This window comes from Calypte anna, chromosome 5A (assembly GCF_003957555.1).
Source record: "Calypte anna isolate BGI_N300 chromosome 5A, bCalAnn1_v1.p, whole genome shotgun sequence".
NCBI classification, from domain to species: domain Eukaryota; kingdom Metazoa; phylum Chordata; class Aves; order Apodiformes; family Trochilidae; genus Calypte; species Calypte anna.
Genome location: NC_044251.1, coordinates 21969879 through 21995556, shown reverse-complemented (window position 1 = coordinate 21995556; position 25678 = coordinate 21969879). Strand labels below are relative to the sequence as shown.

The window sequence follows — 25678 nt, the reverse complement described above, 5'->3', positions numbered from 1 at the left end:
TGCTTCAGTGGGAAAGTTGTACTAGATGATCTCTGGAGGTCCCTTCCAAATCTGATAATTCTGTAATTCTGTGATTCTGTGAAGTGTTATGGCTCTTTTTGCTTTTTGACAAACTTGAAATACAAGAGCAGCTGTAGTACTAAATGTACCTCTTGATCTTCTATTTCCAACTGAATAACAGTAGTAGAGAAGTTAATGAAAATAATGTTGTCTGTCCTCTCCACCCTCCCCCCCCTTAAATGCTATTTTTTCCTTTTTATACTAAGAAGAAAAAGGAGAGTGGACTCAGAGTTATAGCGAAAAAAACCTATATTATCTCCTAAGTTGTCCACTGACACAGATCCTTCTTTTAACAGAGATAACACCAACAGTATTCTAGATTGATTAGATAAATAATGAAATAATGTATCAGCTTTCCTCATGCAAAAATTTTCCTCTCTTAAAATTTAAATTAGGAATGAAAATAAGTGTACTTATCTCCAACAAAATGCCATTAACAGCCAAAACTTTCAACCATTGACATCTAAAATCTGTGACATTCATAATATGTGTAATAAAGGCCCCAAATTAGTCACAGTAAAATTGTGACTAAAGAATTGTGACAAAATGTAAATTGACGTCATTGTCTCACCTTTACACCAGTTTCAAGATATGAAAAGATACTAAAACAATTTTCAAATCATAAAAGTTAATCTCAAGGTGGCATGACATAGCACTCGCTAACAGACTATAATAAACTAATAGGACATCCAACAAACCAATGCAAGAGATGTAAGAATTTCTCAGACCTGCACACTAGACCTGATTTTGCTAGAACACCTATCACCATGCTATTTGGGCATCAGCCAATAAACCTTCAGAAGAAGGGTATCAACAGGTTTCTTAGATAATGATGAGCATCTGCTTGTGCTCAGCCTCTGGAGCCCCAGCTTCTCTGGAGCCCCATATCAGCAGTAATGTGAACAGAAAGTGGCCTACTTCTTCAAAACATGGGTTTGTTATTAAAATAATATGTCCATTGCTGAGGGCAGACAGACATACAAACTCTGCTCTCTGGACATGATTTATGCCTGCCACAACTGACTCTTCCTATTTACGTCTGGGACATTTTATGGTGTTTCTTTAAACTGCTACCCAATCAGTACTATTTTCTTAAAGGTTAATGTTAATCTCCCCTGATCCAAAAAACAAAATGAGAAAAAAAAATCAAAACAAAATTTTAAAAGACAAAAAAAACCCAAACCCATATTTCAAAGAATTACTTTCTAAAAAAAATATTGTGAATCATCTGCTTTCTCTATCAAAATAACAAAATTAAGTGGCTCTGAGTTAATTGTACAAAATATCAAGGGCCAACACTGGATTCTTATGAAGCCAGAAAGACTTTTTTTTTAACTTCACAATATAATGATATGAAAGAGCAATGTTGTTAAACAGCAGTCCTCTTTAAGGATTCACTAGGAGCAATTTTCAGGGTGAAGAAGAAAATGGAGCAAAGCTTGGAGACAGTTTGAACCTCACCTCCACTGCCCTTCCACCACCCGCCACCCTCTCCCCCACACCACATTTGGGTGCTTAGCACTTAAAATGGAAAAATAAAGCCACTAAACCCAAGAAAGTGAGAACAAAATACATCTGAGAGTGACAATTGATTGCAGCAAGAGAAGATGATGGACTCCTTCCTCTAGTTAATCCTAGCTTGTCCCATGTTGCTGGGCCCATGCTTTGGGGGTGTGGATGGGTGTGTGAGTGTGCGTGCACTGCTGAATTGCTCTGTTAAGGCGAGCAGCCTTAATACTTCTCTTTTAATGATACTGCCAGATAATTAATCTAAAAGCTCTTGAGGAATAAAAAGAGAGACTGCCAGGCAGCAGCAGCAGCAGCCCAGCTCTCCCAGGGGCAGGCTTGTCCACAGAGGATCCTTTCCTGGGTATCAGGATCCATAACCCATTCAATCAGGGACACCTGCAATGTATATCTGAGGAAAGGCATCACACTGTCTGGTCCAGGGCAAATCCTTTAAAGCAAAAGTAAAGACAGAAATCACGATAAGCAGGGATTCTTCCAAAAATAAAACTACATCTTCTATAGAGAAGAGTACTCTGATGAATCTGTTGTTTACATCTCCTTTCTTGATTTCCTAAGAAATAGGCTTTTTTTTCCTCTGAGCCTCCTACCCCAGCTCCATCAGCAGTTCCCCTTTCTAGTTAGGGAGGAGAGCTGACAAATCCCTCACATGGTCTTTGTTAAACTAGGCATCTTGAGGTTTTCTAAAATCCAAAGACCAAGAAAGACTCTCTTAGAGTTCCCATGTATCAAAAAAAGGGCATTCCAGCAGGACCAAAGGATCGTACTCAGAGGAAGAAGCAAAAGCTTTGTCTTGAGAGATGTGAAGAATGGATGAAGAAGAAAAATAATTCTGAGACCCAGTTCAGACCTTTTACCTGCTAGACATGTCAGCTTTGCCAAGAGCATGACCTGATTCCTTGGCTGCTGGCACACATGGTGCCTGTTTTTTCTAACTGGGCAAAGCAGTAGCACAGGCTGGGGAGCAGTCACTTTTGTTTGATTGAGCCACGATAGGCACAAGAGCCAAGGGCTCCTCGCAAGCCCCAGCAGTGATGCCAGCCGGGAGTGCAGTGTTGTTACTGTAGCCGGAGGCCTACTTCCAATCCAATTACACACAACAGCTGTGCTAGCTCCTCTTTTCCATCCCCTTTGCTTCCTCTGCTATGTAATTCCAGGATGAGTTTTGTCATTACTGGGGGCAGTGAGTCAGGGTGAGTGGCACCAACTCTGAGAGAACAAAGGGACAAGAGCATGAAGAAGCCAAAGTGAAAGTCCTTTACCTCAACATCCATGGGTAGAAATAGTGAACAAATCATCCTATATGCTTTCCCTTATGGTCAAAATAGTATTCTGACACTGTACATGGCATATTCCTATAAGTATTCACATTGGAGTGCTACAAACATGGTGGTGTTTGAAAGCAAGTAAATAAACACTTTGAAAGTGTTTGCAAAGATGGCCACACACACAATAGAATGTGCAGGTAGCAAGACATGAGAGTGAGTGTATTTCATGGCTGACCTATAAGAAGATGTGTATCACTGCAAATCAGAGCACATGATCAAGTTCACAAGTTGGGAAAAAAAAGAATTGTTAGGCATAGAATAGGATTTTTCATCTTGGAAAAGACATCTCTGAAAATACATATGATAGAGATAAAATCCCAAATAATACAGAGAAGGTGAACAGGGAAAATTTTTTTCTGTATTTGTCAGCACACAAGGAGTAGGAGTCACTGAATGAAATTCTCAAATAACAGGTGAAAAAAAAAAAGTGATAGAAAGTACTTTCCACATTTGAATGATTAAACAGTGGGACTTAGTATCACAGAATTAAAAAATATAAGTGGATTAATAAAAAAAAAAGACTGGACACATCCAGAGAAAATGTCTATCAATGACTGTACAACTCCACAACCTGAATGCATTATCAGGTCAGAAAGTCCTTAAAATATTGACAACCAGAAACCACCGATAGTAGTGTGCTTTCTTAAACTTCTTCTAGATCATCTACTTTCATAAAAAAAATTTCTGGGCTAGATGAATTCTGGCTCTGACCCCAGTAATCACTACTGCCATGTTGTTGCAAATGGAAAGCATGGAGCTGAAAAACACTCACATTTCCATGCAAGAGAATCCAATTTGGTGACAGTGCCTGTGCAAAGGGCATTCAAGACTGAAAACAATGGTGGCATCTAGGAAGAATAACATAAGCCTGTATAAAACTGCTTCAAACTTCTGTGTGAGTGGCATAGGCAGTTCCTTACTCTGATCTAGTACCTTCAGCAAATAGGAAACCGCAGATGAGCTAAAAAATAATTCACACAATTTCATGCCCAAAAAGGAGGATTCAGCTTCAGGAAAGCAGAAGGCAGCACACGGGTACTGCTTAAAGGACTCTGACATGGAGTTAGGAAGAGACTAAAATAGCAGAAGCATTAAAAAAATGGAGCTTGGAAGACTGAAGACCAGGATTTTAAAAGTGCTGGTACGCTTGTGCCATCAAGGATCTCTGTACCCTTACAAAGGAGTTGTTCAGGCAAAAAAGGTTTAATTTTTCCTTGGGGCCCCAACTAATTCAACTGATTAGATCATTTCTACTAGGTTGTGTCCATTTAGTCACATGCAAATTCTAATCAGCAGTAACATGACAGTAAAATGCCCAAAACTTCATCTCTTAGCCTCTTCCCCATGAATATCTGAAGATCTCTCTCAAAGAGGGGGTGTGACATGAATAGGAAAAGTACTATTTAAACTTCAGCACCTGCCAGGTATCAGTACCAGCCACTATAATATCAAGGACCCATATTTCATTCTTCCTTGACCATATATTCTTCCGCAAAAAGTGAGGCTGGCAGGAGCATATCACTTGCTCCTTGTCCTACTGGTCTTTTCCCAGCTATTTGTCTTTCAGATCCCAGACCACTGTCAAAGAGTAAAAGGTGCAAAGAAAGGGGCAGATATTGTGCAGAGCTGACAGAGCCATCCATTCTGGTGTGTGCTGCACAAGGCTCCTCAGCCAAGGCACTTAACCTCTGTAATAAGGCTCTTAACCTCCATAATGTTCAGCCCAAGATCTCTAAGCATGTGGTGAAGGTGAGATGAGGCTGTAGCTACAACCCCAAAGGGAAAACTGAAGTACTGAAATGAGAAATTATTTCTCCTCTACACAACACCATGAGTCAGTGAGCAGCTAAGGACAGACAGCAACAGTCCCAGGACCAAGGACCCTGCTCTAAATACTCTACTTTGATGATTGCAATGTGGTGATGTTACTTTGCAGCCAAAGGCAAAACATTTGTAGAGCAGCAGGGCTTACATACAACAAACTCCTTTCATTTGTGAAATAAGCGAGGTAAGATCTTCACTTGCAGAGCATACCCTGTTGCTATGGTGGTGGAGAGACCTGTGACTCGAGCATTTGGTACTTATTCTTCCAGACCCTTCCAAGATGAGAGAAGACAAGAGTTCCTGGACACCTCAGATGGGGGAAGAGAAGATACATGTTCAGCTCCATGAGTGACTTAAAAGATTGAATGTTATGACTGACAGAGCCTTTTTTTCGAAGGCATGCCAGGCAACATTTGCCATTTGGCCACTTGCATCCCCATTATTCCCATCTGAGATGTGCACAGAATGCAAAGGACCTCAGCAGAACAAAAAAGAGGCTGACAAGAGAAGCCAAAAGGCTAAATATGCAGGGAAATTACCCAAGCAACTGGCCCTCACTGCATGTCTCTGAAGCATTTCAAAAAATCTGACTATCCAAGAGTAGAAAAACAGCAAATTGAACAGAGAGCTCATTCCAGGTCAGCTTTAGCAAATGCTAGGGAGCTGAGAAGGAAAAGACCATCATCCTACTCTAGCCAGGGCAATGACAGCTGCTTCCCTGGGCTCTCATTTTCATTTCATATAATAATTTGGTGGAGCTGGCTAAGTAGGGGGTAAAAATTAATTTCTTAAGCATCAGTGGCAACAGACTGTCAACTACAGCTTAAGGTGGTCTAGTTCAATGGTAGCTTGTAGCTGAAGTGGGGGACTCGGATCCTATTAGCAGTGAAAGAGCAGTCTGAGGAAGGAGGTTTGGAGTTCTCTGCAGCAAAACACTTCTTTGTGGAAGAAATCCCCAAATAAACAAGCACATAAAACACACATTCTTTTCCCTTTTAATTAAATGACTCATTTGTACCCTGTCAGGAATTAAAGTTCTGATACCTCAATAAGATCACACACTCACATTCATCCAGAAAGATTTTTAAACTGTTTAAGCTCTGAAATAAAATAACAAAAAAAACCCTCCATTAGTGGAAATGAAATTCAGCAGGTTACCAGTGGGACTAGCAAATGAAGTAGACTGCAGCTGGAGAAAGAAACGACTGAACTAGGTTTGCATGCTAGGCTACACACAGATGTATCAGAAATAAACTGCATATTATACAATGTTCAGTGCCAGGTAGTTAGCAATACAAGCAACCATTTGAATGTAACTTTCATTCAGACAGCATCCCTTTAACTGACCAACAAAATCTCTGAAGAGGAAAGTTTGTGACTTTTGCTACCATGAAGCCCTCATTTTTACAAAGTCTTTGCAATGCAAATCCTGTGATGTCCAGTATGAAGATTGGGTCTATACACTCTTAGGGAGCAGGATAAGAATTCTGCCCCCGGTAACTTCCCATCACCACTCCTTACAGAGCAGCGTTTCAGCTCAGCAAATACAACACTTACCTGGAATAAGATTGACATCTGTTGAGGTGTTTTCGTGGCAAGCAGAAGGCAGAAAAGGGAAAAAGAGAGAGAGAAGAGAGAAAAGACATTAGAGATGCACACAGCAACTCAGCATCCTTGCATGGAAATCAATTTCATGCAAAACCAGAAGTAATTAGGTTTGTTTGAAGGCCACCCATCTGCAGCCAAGCACCCAGCCATGCAAGGGAGGAGGCACTGGCTCCCTCTCCACTGTGCATGTAGAAGGAATCCACCATCATATCTGTCCGGAGAGAGTTCCTGGAATCAGATAGAATCAATCCATGTCAGTTCCTGTAAGAATATTGGTTAAAATATTCTACTGCTTTTCACACAGAAATACAAGAGAAAGAAACAAAAAATAACCTGTCAACAGGCTTCTATTGCACATAAATTCAAGCAAGTTTTCAGAAAGAATAAAAGAACCTGCTCCCCTTGTATGAGGGGCCATGTGAATTTATGACCAGGTGAAAGACACCCATCATCAACTCAAAGTCTAGAGAGAGCCCATTACTTTAATTACTCCTGCCCATCATTCCCAAAACAACATCCTTCATTGCAGACAGCAGTAGTGGTAGGGAAGAGTGCCAGAGGCTTGCACATCCCACGTGTCTTTTCAAAAGACGCTGAATTCAGATCAAGTGACATTCAGCATTTTTATTCTTTGTGACATAAGACCACTTTTCAAAACCAATCACATAAACCCCATAATAAATTAGTCCTTTAAAGAAAAGAGAAGTAAGACAATGTAAGTTGTATTACTGATCACAGAAGAGGTGTATCTTCAAATGTAATGTCTGTTTTGGGCCAAGCCCACAAATTCCAGAGAATATCCTTCAAAAAAATGCCTCTCCTAACTTCTTTAGCATTCCAAGTTTAGTCTTATTCTGAATAGCTACACCTTATCATAATATTATGAAGCAGGAATCCCTGAAATCTTATGGGATTAGACTAGATCAGTATTTTATTTCCAAGGCAGCCCTCCAAAGTAAAAAATTGACTTCCTTGAGTAAACAGTGGGGTCAGGCTCATAGGTAGCATTCTTGCCTAGATGCTTATACCTTGGCCAGGAGTTGTGCTCCTAGAGGTATTGTCTTTCCAGTAAGACCCCAAAGCAACACATTAACAATTTGGACTACTACAGTTCCCAGACCACTTCTGCCACAAGTCTAGGATCATGACATGCTGGATGCTTTGGCTACATACCAAGGTCTAAGAATATTCCTGAATATCACCTCCAATTTCCATTCCCCTTTCCTGTACAATTCATCTGGGTTTCTGTGAAACCTGTGCCATCTGTCTTCCTGAGACATTAGGTGAGCAGGTGATGCAGGTGCATATTGATTTTTGTGTTTATATTTCTGTTGTATTTTTTTATCACTTTTTAATGGCTCCAGAATCATTTCAGGAAAAGTCCTTGAGTTACATCACACACATATCAAACCAGCCAGCCATCCTTCCCTATGGATGTAACAACCCAAATAAAACAATGCACAAAAAGCGGAGGGACTGATTCATCAGTTCAACTCAGAGAATCAGAGAATCACAGAATATCAGGGGTTGGAAGGGACCTCTGAAGATCAATGATGAAGAAGACTACATATTTCAGAAGAGGAAGAAGGAAGCACCATAAGGTATTACAAATGTTTCTGCAAATCTAGCGGCTGTCCCAAGGCCTGAACTGAGCAGGTACAAAGCTCTAGACCCATTTTGTCCTCTTAGGCTCCCTGCATGCCTGATAAAAGAGCAGGCACAGCTGCAGTCCAGGCTACCTTGAGGGCCAAGAACAGCAGGCAGCCTCACTGTGTGTGTGTCTGTGCTCCAGGAGGAAATCCATGGGATTTTTAGAGAATAAAAAGGATCAGCAAACAGAAAGGGCAAAGGAAAGAGCTAACCAGGGGCAAGCAAGGGATAAACACATTAAGCAAATAAGAGAAGAGGCAGTGGGCTGTAACTGATACACTGCTTGAAATAATACTTATTTAACTGTGCATGAATTAAACAGGTCATGAAGCTCTTAAAAAGGGTAACAATGATGTGTTAAGAACTACACAAATGTCTCTCAAATGTAGTTTCTCAATGGCAAGTCAGGGGAGGCAGACAGCAAAAGAATTTCCTTTTACCCACATTTTTTGTTGCAATGTCCCCAAGAACAGGCTTCCCTGATCCTGACTGGTTTTACTCACAGCTTTCTTTTGCTATATCTTTTTTAGAAAGTCTTCACCCAACACAATTTCTGTATACAGTAGTTGCATCAGAAAAGTCACTGTTTGCATCTCTGTGACACTTTTGCAGTATTAACTTAAGTGGCAGCCCCAGGCACTAGTGTTTCTTCCCATACTAAATACAAAGGGAGTTTCTTGTATTGCAGACACACCCCCATGTGGTATCTGCTGGCAAATGCTGATTTTCAAACGGTGTATTTCTTTTTAATTTTAATACACACATGAGAAAGCACTGATTTCTTCATGAAAATAAAAATAGCATATAGCTAGTCAGACCTCACAAAAGACCCTCCAATAAATCTCACTGTGACACTGAATCTTAATTGCCATCTAAGTCCTCACAGGAAACTCCGGAACACCTCTGCAGCATGGTGTGCCATTCCACTGTGGTGTATAGTTAAAACTGTGGTTGTACTTATGGACAAAAGGAACCCTTAAAAAGAAACCTCTCAGGAAGTACCTTATGCTGGTGGCTCCATAATTAGGAGAAATCTAAGGCCTTATGGAAGGCAGAAGATAGAGATGACAAATAGGCAGACTGAGCAAATTCGAGGAGTGCAGTTGACTCTCCTTCAGACCCTGCCATCTGAGATGGTCTCACAAATTCTCATGGGGTTTTTTTGTTTGTTTTGGTTTGGTTTTTTCAAAAGGACTGTTTAAAACATGCCCTACTCTCTTCTGCCATCAGCACTACCTTCCTGTCTCTGCATAGGGACCTCCTATTTGCCACAGGGACTGAGGAGGTACATCATTCCCTAACTAAATAGGTAGCATGCAGAACCCATGGCTAAAAAAAAGCCCAGTTACCATAGGACTTGCTGCCATGCACGTGAGGATTTCTCCACTTTCTCCAGCTCAGAGCACTTCAGACATAGAAAGGTCTGGCTTTTAAGAAAAGACAAGGCAGAGTTTGCTTTATCCTATACACAAGAGTCCATTTATTGCTCCTTTGTTAAGGGCTGAGAGCAAGCTGGTGCTGTTTGTTTTGAGTCGTTGATGCTAATAGCAGGGCTGAATGAGGGATCAGCAGGGCTGCTGCCTTTGTCTGGTGGGCCCCAGCCGTTTGGGAAGGGAGGGATGAAGGGGAGCTGGAGAAACAAAGCAAATATAATTATAGATCAGATCATTCCTGTGCCTGTAGAGGAAACATGTGAGATATTTTTAAGTCTAACATTTCTAACAGGAAGTTTAAAAATAAGGGAAGGTGTCACGAGAGCACACTTCTCGGTCCAACTGGAAGGACAGCACAGACTTTCTATGCATGTGAGCCCTACCAGTACACATCACCTTGAGCTAAAGAGACCAACTTCATTCCTACCTCCATGTTCCATTCAATCTGGTCCGCACTTGGATGGGCTGTGGATTGTCTTCTGCCAGCTAAACTGAGAACCATTGACTGAATTCACACATCACAAACTGGCTGGCAGGCAGAAGTATCTCCAGCTAAGTGGAAATAAGCACCTAGAAGTGAGTGTCACTGTCTTTTACTATAAGTCCCTCCAGCATCCCGTTGAAGGGCTCTGTGGTTGCCCTCTCTCTGATACCAGTGTGTGGAGAGAAATGGGGAGCAGGCATGAAACTGGAAAGAGGAAAAAAATAACATTTAGAGGCATCTAGATGCCTCTAAAGAGGCAAAGACGACCCACTCCCAAATAAGAGGAGATCTTGCCTTTGGACAGGAAAGCCACCTTATTCTGAAGCTCATCCAGTTGCTGACTCCTAAAGCAGATTTAGGTTTCACCATGCTGCAAATGCAGAAAATGGATACTGGTAAAATTCCACTGGCAGAAGCATGACCAGTTGGGAACTCTCAGTCATTTACTTAGACTTACTGATATTTATAAAAATGGTTCAGAAACCATAGAGGGATGTATTTATGGCTGCTTGTGAAATGATTCAAAAGATACGATTCAAAAGAAATTAATGAGTCAAAAGCCAGACTGGACTCCCTGGTGTGGTAGTAAGAGGTGCTGGTGACTCAGAACTGGGTGACTTCCTCTTTGCTGAACAACATTTTAAATGAACCATGTAGAGCTGTTTTTTTGCAGAGCTGGAAATCCCTCAAATTGTGATGATCAAAGTCTTCATTAATCTGATACTTCATCAAGGTGTCAATTCCAGGTACTGACTTGGCAAGTAGTCTCAATTCTATCCTATCCTGGTCTGTTAAGATAAAGGTAAATGCATGTTCCTACATCATCTCATACATCAAGCTGTTTGGGATCAGTGGTTTTGGTGCATAACTCTACAGATTCCTGTGAGTATAACAACATAAAAAGAAACAGCATTTACATTGCATAAACAGCTTCTAACACCAGTTTGCTTGGGTAAAGATGGGCTCTACAATGAGATAAATTTCAGACATTAGCACAATATCTCTGTTGTACCCATGCTCACACAGAAGACAGACACTTTGAATATTGTTTGCTTTGTGTTTAACTAAGTTAAAATCCTGGCTCCATGAAATTTATAAAAGACTTGACAGTTACTTCTATAAGGTCATGATTTCACCCCTCATACTGACTTAACAACTTTTGTCTTAATCTGGTAGTAGGCTCCATGCCTGGTATCCTTCTGCTGATTCCAATGGGGTTGCGACAAGTAAATCTGACCAATTCTATTTAATTTGCTAATCGTTTAGGATACTGAAACAAATCCAAAACCACTTGAGCCTATGATGTCTGTCACTGAGCTGCACGCTGAGATCATTAAAACTTCACAGTACTAGCAGGTGTAGGCCTTATTGTCTCACTCCAAAAGAATAGGACCCTGTAATTTGTGTTAATGGAGTGTTGAACACTTCTGAATTTATTCAGTAGAGACAAGCAGTGACACGTACGCAAACAAGTTCATTATAATCAATTATGTTTCTCTGCGTCCTTTGTCCCAAGGGATCTCTTAGGCTTCAGTCTCTTGGGAATAGTATTCACTTGGTAGAATTGCAGACATTTGTGGTACTGTGCCTTTGCACAGCTAATACTTGAGATCCCAAAGCACTTATTAGCTGTGAATATAGGAATCATTCATCCAGCACTGAAAATCAGCCAGCTCTGAAGCAAGAGACACAGATGTTTAACAGCTTATAGGAACACCACACAGCAGTTTAGCATGTCAGAGTTAGAACAACAAGAGGTACTTAGAGGCAGAATGAAACTCAGCTGATTCTACTGAAAGTGCCATGTGATTTTAAAGCACTCCTGATTTAAATGAGGTGAAGGGATTTGATTTCAAGTCTTATCTGAATGCTTAGCAGTGATTTGATGCCTCCAATGCTCTTTTCCATACTGTGTGCATGAACACTGTGGGCAGCTAGCCCTCTCCACAGGGTGAAATTTGAGACTGAGTGACACATGCTCATGTATGTCACTCTTAAGTGTATGAAGTTTGAGTGGATCCTAAATCTATCAAAGAAAACAGACTCTTTACCTCAAGGAGCCAAGCTTTCTCCTCTCAGGCAACCAAGAAATGTGGGCAGAGTGTGCACTATAGCTGGCTGGGGATACATTTACAAGCCACTTACAGTTTCAATACAATTGCTTGGCCATTTAGGAAACTGTTTTCATATCAACATGGTACAGATGGATTAAGTATGCCTGCTGCTTTCAGAAACCAATGCACAGATTTATTTAGCTCCAGCAAGAGTTTAAAAAAAAAATCCTAGAGAAATGAATTCATAATAATTCCTCTAATTAACTCATATCTTTACTATTCTTAGATAAAGCTGCTTGCTGATTTCATGGCTTTCAGTGGAAGTGCCATCTTCCTACAAATGCATCCCTACAAATATGGTCATGTACATTCCTCACGGTCCTGGCTACACTGCTGGGGGAAAAGTCAATAGTTCTGTAGCTGACTGCTACCAAAAATCCAACCAGGATTTTATTACACAGTGCTCTCCAAACCATCTGTTGATCTTCACTTAAACTGCCTAGATATATTGCCTGAGGACTCCAGGGTGGAGCTTCTTTCTGTTTAATTGTAGGTGCATGGACAATGGAGAAGACAGAGGATTTGCCCCCTACTATTTCTGCACAGCATCCCTGTACATTTTCAATCAGCCAGTTGTGGAGCACATGAAAACACATAACTGTATAACTTTTGAATTACAGGTGCAAGCAGAAAAAAACACAGTGTCCCCTGTATTCACCTGAGATAGAGTGAGAAGAAATTTACAATGCATAAAGAAAAGTTTTGGTTTAATGTTAAAAATTTTGGCAGAAACAGGGTAGTGGGGCTCTGGAATAGCTTGGCTACTGAGGGTTAGCCACCTGCACTGGAGACTATTAAGAAAAGACTAGACAAGTATTTCTCATTAATTTTTCAGATACACCTGATATTGTCTTGGAAAGACTAGTTGGCCCATGAGACCTTTTCCAATCCCATTTTCTACGATTTTATTATTCTAATTCACAACACACCCTCCCCAGACAGTCCCGTCTGTAACAGCTACCAGGCACCACAAGCTAAGAGCCTCAGTAATGGAGGAGGGCAGACACCAAAGCAGAGCCTCTGACAGCAGTCAAGCACCAGTAGTCTGGGAAGAGTCAAAGGAACAGAGAAAATTAGCAGTGCCATTAACAGCTTCCAGCAATGACAGACTGGTGGAGGTTGCATCCTGAGCAAAATGTTTAACTCTCCTTGATGATGGACTTTTACTTCCTTGGATTTGTCTTGTCTCTTCCAGAATCAGACTCGATGTGGTGTGAAAAATATTTTCATTTGTTCATTTAAAACCTGCAGCTGAATGTATCTCATTACAGGTCCCCTGTTTCTTTGTAAAATATTCTGATTAAACATTCTCTACTTAGCATCACCACAGCATTCTTGACTAGAACTACCTAACTCATCTCCTGTTTTAGCCACTTCTTTTCTAACCTGAAAAATGCTGGTCCATTAAGACTTGCATATCACAGCCTTTCCACACCTACTGTAAAAAAATCTTTAAGTTATCTACAGCAGGACAAGTTTTTTTATCTTATTTTATTGTTAGTTAGTTGTATTGGACCATTTGTGTAACTCTAGCTTAGTACAGGTCTAAACCCACTGGGAGCCTATCCCTCCTCTAGGGCCATACAGTGCTACACAGTTTGGCCAAAAATCTAATGAGAACAAAGTTATGACTCTTGTCAGAAACACAGACTGACAAGTTTATGAATAAGAAATACAGACAGTGTTTGAATAAATCAGCCTAAGAGCACTGTACCTCTCTGGAGATTCTTGTTCCTCAACAGGGCCTGGTTCAAATCCAGAGCACCTTTCTCTTTCTGTTTAGCAGTATCACATATTGTAAAGAGCTCACCTGTTCTACAATTCACTTGGGCCAAGATCAAGTTATCCCTCTTGTAAAGGAGGAATGGACACCATAGGAGAAACACAGCACGTCATAGAAAAACACAGACAGTCTGATAGTGCATGCCCAAGTTGTGCACGTGGGGTACAGTCTCCTCCACTACTAAAAGTGCCAAAGCTTTTTCCACCAAAGTTGTCACTCACAGGAAAAAAAAAAAAAAAAAAAAAAAAAAAGGAGGAAAAATTACTTTCCTGCCTTTAGCTACAATATTTGGAACCACTGTTTATAATCCATTTGTAAATTAGGAGCAGTGGTATGGTTACAAGGAAAATTATTTCTGCATTTTCATAGGTCATCTTCAGTGGGAAAAAGAAGAAGATTTCTCTTTCCCTCCTGGTTCAACAACCTAGGAGCTTCTGAAAGCCATTACTTCTGCCGTTTTTTTCATACTTCTGTAACAGTACCTGGGCACCTCTGCAGCTGCTTACATTCAAAACTTATGGCTGGAAACATCAACCCTCATTCAGACCTCTCCTCAAGGTGAGAGAGCCTCATGATTTGCACAGTCTTTAAAAATCTAATTGCAAGAGAGTTACATTCCCATAGAAAGCTGATTCCTCATGTTCTAAGTACAATTGAAACTAGCTTCCCATTATAAGCCAAATTTTCTCTTAACTCTAACAAGGACTAAATCAACTGAGGTAACACTTCATTGGTGGCATTATATCATACAAACAGGTGTTCTTATAAGCTGGAGATGATGCACATAACAGATCATAAGTATACAGGAGCCAGTTTCTCCAACAGCCTTCCTATTTTGATTGATTTAGACATCAGGAAGGAAAGGCAACTGGATGGATCTCCCTCAATGAAATAATCTCCTGACCAGGAATGCCATATCTGGATTCACCAACATAGCTACTTATTCTCAGACCTCTCAAATCCACGCAAGGCAATAATGTTAGAAGGTTATCAGGATATAAAGACAATAGGGAGCTCACTGATGATGATGATACTCAACAGTGGGCTTTCCTATGCTGATAACCACAAAAATTGACCTATTTTTGAACAGTCTTCTGGCTTACATTGAAGTGAACAAGCCATGTGACCCAAGAAGCTAAAACTCTGCTATCTGCTCATAGTACTCAAATCATGCCCATGAATGTTTGATTTTCTCCGCATTATCTGCAAGACTGACACAGACTGGAAACCAGGGCGTTATGCACAATATGCCGCAGAAAAAGAGAACCTCTCCTCCTGTTGAGCAAGAACCTGAACACATGCTGAGTATTTTCAGCTCTGTCTTGTTCTCAGAACATGACCATGACAGCTACCAAAAGCATTTAGTACCTTCAAATCCATTGCAAATTGTGCTACCTCTATTCCTCTCTTATCATGCAAAAAAAAAAATGATGGACAGGAATGAACTTTGGGAATATTTGCTATGACATATACAGCCCTGAGGATATTCAATAAATAGTAACACAAAGAACAGAAAAAGGAGGTAACACAAGGAGATTTGGGAAAAAAAGTGATAAGTAAGCAGAGAGAGGGCTTGTTAAGCCTATGAAGTGGACCAAGCTATAATCTATTTGCTGTAACCAGTCTTGGAATTAATAAAACAAATCCCTTGATAAGTCTGACAGTCTTATTAGAGGATATTAATATTCTCCTCAAAGCAATCTGAAGAAGAGGAGCTGGAGCCACAGAAGCCTGTGACTATCCTAGTCAGGCAAGGACAGAAAGAGCCTTGCTTACTTCTACCCAGCCTGCTCTGGGAAGAGGTCAGAGGCTGCAGGATAAGGGGGAGACCTGCAAGGAAGAAAACTCCCCACCCCACTTCTGCTGCCAACTAAATCTTACATGTTGCAGGAAGAGAGATGCTGCTCCACTGGGCCAGTTCTGTGCTTTCTAAGCCCTTCCCTGCTCACAGCAGGCCTGGGTGCCAAGGCACAGCAGGGAGGATATGCCATACCACTGGCCTCAGAAGCCAACACCTGAGCTCCAAAGCAGCAGCAGCTTGAGCAGCCTTGGAGGGCAAAGCACACTCCTTTGCCTGGTTACACCTGGCACTTACTGATGCCATATGCCAACATTCCTTGTGCTGCATCACAGCACCCCAAGACAGAAATGGCACAGTACATCTACTGCAAGGCACACAGATGTCTCAGAGAAATCAAGAGGTGGCATTTTCCACATTAAAAGGGACCTACAGCAGGCTCCACCCCATAGGCCAGATATTATATCCTCAGTATTGTGGTATCTCTCTGCTGGAAGGAATTATCAGCATTTCACCATTGAATCCAACTCACACAATGTTACGCACCTCCCTAGGACTCCTAAGATTATCTTTGCTTGAAAAAGCAAAAAAAAACCTCCCACTTTCTTTCTCAATACTTATTATAGTGAATAAAGATTAAAATTTAGATTTATTGCAGGAATCAGATTGGATTAATTTGAAACTCAATTCTGTACTGGAGGTCTTGCAGAAGATGCTGTTTTCGGGGAGTTGGTGGTCTTGACAAGATCATGTCTGCTCTACTAAGCCTTGTACTTAGGGCTTGAGAGCCCATACATATTAAGATGTATCTTTATTATTATATCATATCTTTTATTATTTACTTTTTTTGGTGAGCATTCTTACTGAAGTCTGGAAAAATCCCTGCAGATCTCTCTCACTCACCTGCTCCCCAGTGCAGAAAAGCACTAAGGAAAAAACTTCTCAGTAAAGGATACCACAGTGCTAGTTAGCCACCTGGTGCCATCAGGTGCTAAGATTTGTGCTTCAGTATGTCACTCCGGCCAAGGAACCACTCACAGTCTCCTGTTCTAAACATGCATCTCCCTGAATTGCCTACTGATTTGAAAATAAAGACCATGATCTTGAAATTTACTTGGTATCTTTAATGTGCTTAGCATGCCTCTGGGTTTGGTATAAGTATTAACTAATTATTGATTCATTCAGTCCAATTTCAATTACGATGGAGTTCCAGTGTGCCTGTAAATTGAAAACTCTATTTATTACACATAAAAATATAAAGTATATGTTCCTCCATCTTACAACAATCACCTTAAATACAGCATGAGTGATCAGAAGAAATGCATCTTTTGCTCTCCCTCCTACATCTACATATCATTTTTAGAGTATATGTTAGTGGGTTTTATATTCTATGCTATTGCTGTATTTGCTGCTGCAATATATATATTTAAATTAAATAGAAGTCATCAAGAGGTTCTATTGGAAGCACTTGCCTTGTTTATTGTTGAAAGGCACTGCTTGGAAAAGAGTAACTGCTGACTTAAGTAAATGTGAAACATAATGACAGGAAACAGCTGCATTCTGCATCTCTCAAAATACTAAATTTTCTTGTGTGAATGTCTAAATGTAAACCCCCAGCCTGCAGCAGGATCCATGCAGATGAAACCTAACTACATATTCACAAGGCAGGGCTGAACTTCATACCCACTGAATTCAGTAGATGCCTTTCTACATGGAGTGAACTAGGACTGGACCCTTAAAACTACCAGCACATGCATGAAGACGTTTGGGGTTGTTTTATTCTATACACAATCCCAACAATTTCTGATTAATGTTAACATAATACATGTAAGATCATACCCAGGACAACATATAACTGCCAGAGAAGGTGTAAGAAAAAGAGCCATCCATCTTTTTGGTATTGAAAAAAAAGGTTTTTAAATTTCTACTCTTTTTTAAATCTGTGAAAGAGTGTGTGCAATTAATAGCTCACATCTGTTATACGAAAGACATTTCTGAGCAGTATGAAACCTTTCACCTCCAAGCCACCAGTTCAAATCCACTGTTTGTCAATAAAGATTCAAAGTTATTCCCACTTAGCAGTCCCTAAGTGAAAGCAGATGAGTAGAGCCCTCAATTAATAGTCTGAATCCAGAAAAGTCACCATCACAATAACTGGCTTTCAACAGTACACCAACATACTGAGCACTGTGTAAACAGAAAACACAACACCCTCACCAAGAAGACTGCCAAATACACTGACAAACACTAGCACTAACTGATAACTCACCTGGGTCTTAAGCACAGAAAGAACACAATTCAGTCTCTTGTATTCAAATACAATCGCTTTGCTGAAATTTCCACCAGATGCTTGTTGCATGAGTAAAATCAAGTACTTCTCTCTCACAAACTTACCACCCAGGATCCAGATCTAATTGTTCATGCACCAAAAGCACGGAAAAGGAAGGTGTCAGAAACAACCTGAAAACTAGTCAGGCTGTCCCAAGGTATCTGTACTTCCATGTCTGTGATGAGGTTATGGAGACCCACAGACCTCTCGTATAACCCAAACAATTCAGAACCCATAACTGCAGCATGAACCAGGGAAAGCTGTTCAACTTATTCTGACTACACCTTACTTACAGAGTTCACTGTAAGGTGAGTAATCACTCACATACTTAAAATTCTATGGAGGAGGGGTTTGGAAGAAGGTACTTCCTTTTCCTCCACAGAGGAATCCAAGTTCAAAAAAAAGAACAGCACAGATAAAGATTTGCAGACAACCACAATGACATGGTAGGAATGAAGATGGAGTTTCCATTATGTAGTTACTAAGTAAGTACTGTCTTTCTGCAATGGTTTGCTGCATGATACAGCTGAAGGAGCTGAAGATGAGTCTGTGTATTGGGGGATATCCACACGAATAAACATTCAAATATAGTACAGTCTAATGCTGCTTCAAAGCAAACCTCAAAAAGCAGACATGAGGGTTCAGGTAGAATTTAAGTCTCTAATGAAAAAAAGTCAGTATAATGTAGATTCTGAAAGATTACTAATACTGTTAATACTGATTTTACAACTGCTTTAGCATGTGATATGATGATATTGTGGCAAGGTGAACCCCAAGAAGTGAATATTAATCTAATGCATTGCAAGAATGGCACGTGGGAGCAATCGCTTTACCAGGGGTTTGCACAGGCTCAGGCAGCTGTAACAGCTCCTTGTTAAAAATCTTTACTTTGAGAAGTAACTCCTCCTGGATGAGAACTTGTTGGCTTGTATTAAAATCTCCTGAATATGTAAGATGCAAACTGGTTGTCGTATTCAGCTGCTCATCTCCCACCTGTCATGGACAGCAGCCACTCAATTAGGAATATTATCTGCAGGTCATTCTGGTACACATCCATGTAAGATGGAAGAAGGGTGAAGGTCCAGCTGGATATATAGACAGGTATGACAAGCTAAACACTGTCATTTGATGAAAGATGATCAGGAAAATCATACCCTTGTACCACCTAAGGGATATTAGGCAGTACACATGGGGAAGTAACAGAAAACCACACAGTTGCAAAATTAAGACGATAGAAATGTAGCACAGGCAGTATATGGAGAAGCAGATGGAGCGCGTGGTATCTTCCCTAGTAAGTAAGTCTGTCATGAAATACCTGTATTAACAGAATGTATAGAAGAACATTGATATGGACTTGTTCAGAAGCCACCAGTTGCTGTATATCAATAGTCTGGTGAGGAAGCTTGCCAGCTTGGAGGCGTAGAGCAGCAGGGTTAATAATACTGTATCCAGATCCTGGTGATTTCCCAGTGAGAAAACAATTGAGCACATCTCTCTGGCCATCTATTTAATGTAACATTATATAGCCGTATTGCTTATCAGCCCTGCCACAGCAGAACTCTGTAAAACAAGCAGAAACACTATGCAGACCAGCCTGACAACCTTCTATTTCAGGACATTACTGTAACTTTATCTCCTTCCAAAAGTACGTTACCTACCTCTGCAGACAGCTTAAGTTGGCATCTCTGCCTTACAGTAATATTGGCCTGGAATGGTTGTGACCACTGTCACTGGAACATTCTTTTTCTCCAGGATTAGCCATAAGAAGGTGAGGTGGAAACGTGATTCTCCTTGCTTTTATGATGTGCAGACAGCATATATTGACCCCAGAAACACCCCAGAAGGCAAGAGGCTAAGTCTAACAAATAATATCAGTTCTGCACACCACCATTTCAGAGGCACTGATTCCTTCTTAACAGCGTAATACAGTTTAATCCTCACTGATAAATTACTAGAGAAAAGGAAACTAACCAAAAGGAGGATATTGCCTATCAGTCATAACGTCCACAAACTTAATGGCTTGTTATGGGTGAAAGACTAGCTGTTGTAGGTTCTAGTTACTGGGGAAAGTAGAACACATTTGTACTCTAAATGCTGAATGCTTGATGAACCTCACAAAAAGAGACAGGAAAAAAAAAAAATAAAAACCACAAACAGGCTTTGTGTTAGAATCCCCATTCACTCCAAAGTATGCTCTACAGACTAAATGACTGAATGATGGTACACAAGAACTGTGAGACAGCCTTGACCCCGGACTTGTCAGTGGATAAAGGTCCACTTTACCATCCTGACTTCAGATGGAAGACAACATACATCTGCTAGGTTCCTTCAAACCAGAACAGGGAAACAACATATTACTTGTTGTAATGCATCACGAGCAAAACCTGCTCCTTCACTCCTACATTATCTCTGGCAGGACTCCCAGAGAAAGTAACACCCACTTCTACTGGGGGCAAGCTTTCTTATGAGTGACACTCTGAAAAGGAATGGGGAAAAACATACATACAAATTTAAACTGGTCAGGTAACTACAGCCATACAGTGATTTACAGAAGAGGATGAAGCTGTCTCCAAAGATTTATTCACTAAACTCTGGAAGTGCTCCTAATCATCACTGCAATTTAAGGTGTATAGCACATCTGGGCTGTACTATTAGTGAAGACGACAACTGTTACCCTCTAATATCTCACTAAACTTCCTAGCATGATATTCAGGTTGCTAAGAAAGTAAAATCTATCGATCCAAGAATTGCATTCGCTGCAATTCAGTGACTAAAAGGAGGAACTGGACACTGACAGAAAGAACTGGAAACCCTTCCCCACTCATTTTGCACTTCTTATTACTCAACTGATGGCAAAGAGCTCTGGCATGGTCAAAATGGCCTATTTATTACCATAGTAATTTAGATTGGACCATGTGACATCCTGTAAGCTATACTTGATATCTTGATCTTCAGAGTCTCTGAACTCTTAACACCTTCTGAGCACTCAACAGCACCTCTTTATACCCTGGGGTCTGCATGATGATACTACACCAGATGACAAGGATCAAACAGGTCTTTTGTTAGTGTGCATTAGCACTGCTTTGTCACTAGATCTACTCTTCACAGTCTTTCTCCACACCTATAGGGAAAGACATACTCTATTGTCTCAAATGTAGTGCAGACCAACTTTTATTACCTCCAGAAAACTCAGCAGTGCAGTCTCATGACACAGATTATGGTTGGTTTTGCTGGATAATGGCCAACTTTGGGCTATTCCTTACAAGGTTGGAGGCAGAACCTTGGCAATTACCTTGGAAATACAGGATCTGTCTCCAGTACCAATGATGTTCAAGACAATGTTGGCACTGTTGCCTCAGCACATGAATAGCATCAGCTCTGGCTGTTTTCTGTCTGCTACCTTTTTCACACTAGTCCTTGCTATGTGTTATAGAAGGTCCTGAATGAAGCCACTTCTGCTCAGTTAAGAGCAGAAGGCTGGAGTTTGTCTCCAAGAGGGCCTTCAAAGACTGTTCCAGCAGATGGAGCTTTTACCTCATGTCTTGAAATTTACACATTCTTGTGGAGAACAACAACCAGGCATCTGCTCCTTTCTGAGATTTCCACACACTGAAGAGATGCTTGTTGTGTCCAACCCATGTAACAATTAATCCTGGAAAATACCGTGTGCTTAAAGCTGGCAGAGCTTTGAATCCCAAAGGGGTCAGGAGGAGTCAGTTCCAACAGACAGAAGTAATTCATACCAAATGGTCTAAGGGGATAACAGAGATGAAGATTTTCTCAGAAACCACTAACTTGAGTGTGTTAGCCATACCCCACTACCCAGTTCCCTGTCATAAGGCCTGGAGGGAAATGAAAGAAGGTCACAGTATCTTTACATCATCCTGATAAAGCAAAAGGATACTCAAAGCTCCTACAACTCCTCTAATTGCATTTATGTGGAATGTGTAGACCAAATAGGATCAATAGTGATATCTGAAGACCTAGAAAGACTTCAGTCCCTGAAGCCAAGAGCAGAGGAATGAGAATAAAATACTGTTGTAGGAAAAGAGCAGGTGTTCTTACACCCATCAAGGTTCTTGGGACACATTTGATGAGGGCTAGGAAGGTATGAGGAGGGTCTCTGATATCAGGTGGTCAATTCCAGCAAAAGAATCAAATGTCAACAGGAAGGAGATTTAGAGCACTCTCAGCAGATGCTCAGGGAACAGATCCACAAATGATGTTAATGTTCAGTTAGCTGGAGATAAGTACTAAGAATGCAAATTTGAAAGTATAGATTTACCTTCCAACTGGGTGCCTTGAAGGCTGATCAGTTTTCCATGCTTGGGCAGCCCTCCCACCCCAAACACAGAGCACGACTGGGTTCTCCCTGACTGACTCACTGGCTTTTCCTCTAATTGCAGAGCCCAGCATGCAGCCTCCCAGAGCGCTGCCTCAGAGAGACTGCTTTGCATGCCAGTGCCAGCATGCAAAAACTGGCCTGGCCAGTCACAACTGGGAAACTCTTCTTCTGCCAGCCCTGATCATCTTGACAGTTCTACTTTCCCTTCACATCATCTATCATCTCTCTCACTCCATTTCCTCTTCCTGGAAACAGCCTCCTCCATCTACCATATTAGGGTTGGGGTCAAAAGAAAGGAGGATCAACGCCACAGTCAGAGGATTATTTCTCCCTTCCTAATACCAACAGAGATGATGAGCCCAACAGAACCAGGGTAAAGCCTGCAATGAACGATTAGGCTGGAGGAACATCAGCAGAGCCATAAGAAACTACAAAATCAACACATCATACTTCTGCTCTGAGGAAGGAACAGCTGGAGTGTTGGTGTCTAGGTGTGATTTGGCTTATGAAGGAGAGCTAGGAAGATTTAAGGAAAAGATTCATATAGTTACAGCTCTGGGTAGCACTCTCCAACCATCTGTCATTGCTTTAGCAATAACTCTCAGTCTGGACTTCCCTCTCTCTCTTGTGAGAGTATCTTGGGATCCATTTTGACACCACTACCAACAAATGTCACTCGTGATCTTGGCATTGACTATCACTTCAGATCTGTTTTCTTCTAGCCTAGTTCTGCATTTGAGTATTATTACAGATCTGAAGAAATTCCAGTGGTGTGCTTCTTTACCACACCAACAATTAAATTTTGTTGTGCACTGCACTAAAATAATCTATAAGTAACGCTTACATTGTCTAATAATTTAATTTAAACAATGTCTGTAATAAATGCCTGTTCAAAACTATCAGTAATACTCCTGAGCACAGAAGTCCTACTCACACTTATGTATGCTATGCAGTAAACCAGAGTATCTGCTGGAAGACAGTATAGTTAAATGTAGTATGTCATGATTACACAGAAAATAAGAGAGCACTTTTGGGCTAATGAGCTTCTACTCAAGCCATCTCATTTTGTTATTGCTTCCAGAATAAGCACAAGGTCATCATGTCCCATCTGCTATCCACTTCATTCCACACAGAACTTTCTGCTCACTTGGGTGCCTCTGGTTTTCCTGTTTGCAAAACTTTATTTTCAAGAGCAATACTAAAAATGGGACATATTGGAACTATTTTCAATGTCTAAAGAAGAGACTTTTGGGCAAACACAGACTCTCCTAAAATGTTCTTTTCAAGCTGCTCAAAGAGAACAGAGATAAAAAGCCCAGGTCTTGTCAGAAATCCATTTTTCTATATGATCTTTTCTCAAACAAACAAAAGAAGTCCAATTCAAAACTCTTCTGTCCCATCTCATATGAACAACCTTCTATAAAGTCTGATCTATAGCTCAGCTAGAAGCCCAACATGAGAGTCCTTCCTTCAGGAAGGAAGTTGGAGTCACTCCTCTTGGAAGCAAAGCCTCTGATAAAACTCACTGTCTATATTGACAGAGAAAGCTATGCAGGAAAAGAAAGGTACACAAGAGCATGACGTTGGCAAATTTGAAGAAATGCAGAGAGAAGGGAAGATGTTACCCCATAACACATTCCTCTGTCACCTTTCATCCAAGATGATGTTCAGTAAAACATTCAAAGGCTTGGAATTAATGTTTCATTTTGGCATCATGTGTAACTATACAGATCTCTCTATTGGAAACATTTAAAGGAACTGGATCTTCTCTGTTTTGAAAAGTGACACTGAAGAGCACATAAACTGCAGATGGCTAAACCTTTCATTTTACAAATGTATTTTTACCTCATAGCTGACTGTAAACCAACACTAAACAGAGAAATCCATAAAGCATAGCCCAAATAGTGCAGTACAGTGGCAAGAGGTAGGAAACAAGCTTGTTCAAGATGGCTTCATCTGATAGTTATGAGACAACAGCCACAAAGGGCAGAACTGCCTGCGTATGGCCAATCCATCCTACAAGAATAAAAAGATACTTTTCTTTGAATTTAAATCAGTTGAAAATTTACAAGATTCAATAAAATTCAAGCCCCCATTCTTAGCTTTACATTCAACGCAAACTGAAGTATTTTGCAGCTTTTCTAGCACACTTGGCTAGAGAAATTACTATACTGTTTAATACTTAGGATTTAGCGTTATGGATTCCTACCCCACCTGAGGCAGATCCTGACTCAATACCCTTCAATAATTCACATTCTGCTTGCCTCTCAGTTTTGCCTTCAGTAAAATGGAGATAACAGGCATTTCACAGTGTAGTAGAGTGACGTGAAGGCTGACTGATTTATCAGTAGTTGTGAGATGCTTAGGAATGCTCTGATGAAATGTGCCACATGTATGCACAAGTTATGATTAACCTGACAGTGTTTGAGCTCTTATATTTTCCTGCCTCGCACACAATACAAGTGCAGGTTGCCTGAAGCACATTTGATTGGATCCCATGTGGCATCTTGATTGTAGCAGGTACTACCATTTAATTCTGAAATCCACAACTTTACATCACATTAAAGCAGTATTTTTGCAATTAGTTTTTCTTCTTCATTCAGTTTTTTTTTTTTTAAAAAAAGAACATTTTGGGGGTTTTAATCACTGAAATTATTAAAGGTGGACATAAGGAAGGAAAGAATCTCAAACAGAAATGTGCTCCTCCATCCAAATCCTTGGAGGTGAAAAAGGATGGAAAAAAACACAATCAGAAGGTAAAATAATTAAAATTGCTATTGAGGAGTTCAAACCAGCCACAAGGCTCCGAGGCACCTGAATCACTTTATAAAATGGAACCTAAAAGTACTATTTTTTTAAAACTGACCAGGTCAACAAATTCTAAATACATTTGGATTTAGTTCTAAGTTAAGCACATCTTTCATCAGTATGAATAAGGCTTTGCCTGACTAAAGAACATTTGGTGTATGAGGTTAATTTTCACTTGAATACTATTTATATGACCAGCAGTTCAAGAAAACATTTCATACAATCCTGTGTACATTTGATGTGTTTTCTACAGACCAGCTCATTAATGAGACTGTCTGCAATTTCAGGTAGTTCATGTGCTCCCACTGCAGCACAGCCAGCTATTTACGAAGAGAAAGCAACTGGGCTACTTTAAGGCTAGAAACTAAAACAGATGAAACCTAAATTTTGTTTCTCACCCAGACCTGAGAAGTGGCTTAAATTTTTTTAGTCAGCTTTCCAACAGCAACACTTTGCCAAGCAACCAAGTAGAAACTTAAGTAATTTCAGCTCTGCAAGAAAACCAGTGGAGACTGTTACAAATGCGTCAAAACAGTAAGATATAGATTCATAGATTTTTAGGGCCAGAGAGAGCATTAAATAGACCT

At 40.5% G+C, this 25678-nt stretch overlaps 1 protein-coding gene across 4 annotated transcripts in view; it reads right to left on the bottom strand.

Annotated features, from left to right (window-relative positions):
* NRXN3 (neurexin 3) overlaps positions 1 to 25678 on the bottom strand; it is an 897015-nt gene that overhangs the window by 862882 nt on the left and 8455 nt on the right. For all 4 annotated transcript variants that reach the window (XM_030451649.1, XM_030451652.1, XM_030451650.1 and 1 more), the window contains exon 2: positions 6297 to 6314. In XM_030451649.1, coding sequence (XP_030307509.1) covers positions 6297 to 6314 — 18 coding nt within the window. The remainder of the gene's footprint in view (positions 1 to 6296; positions 6315 to 25678) is intronic.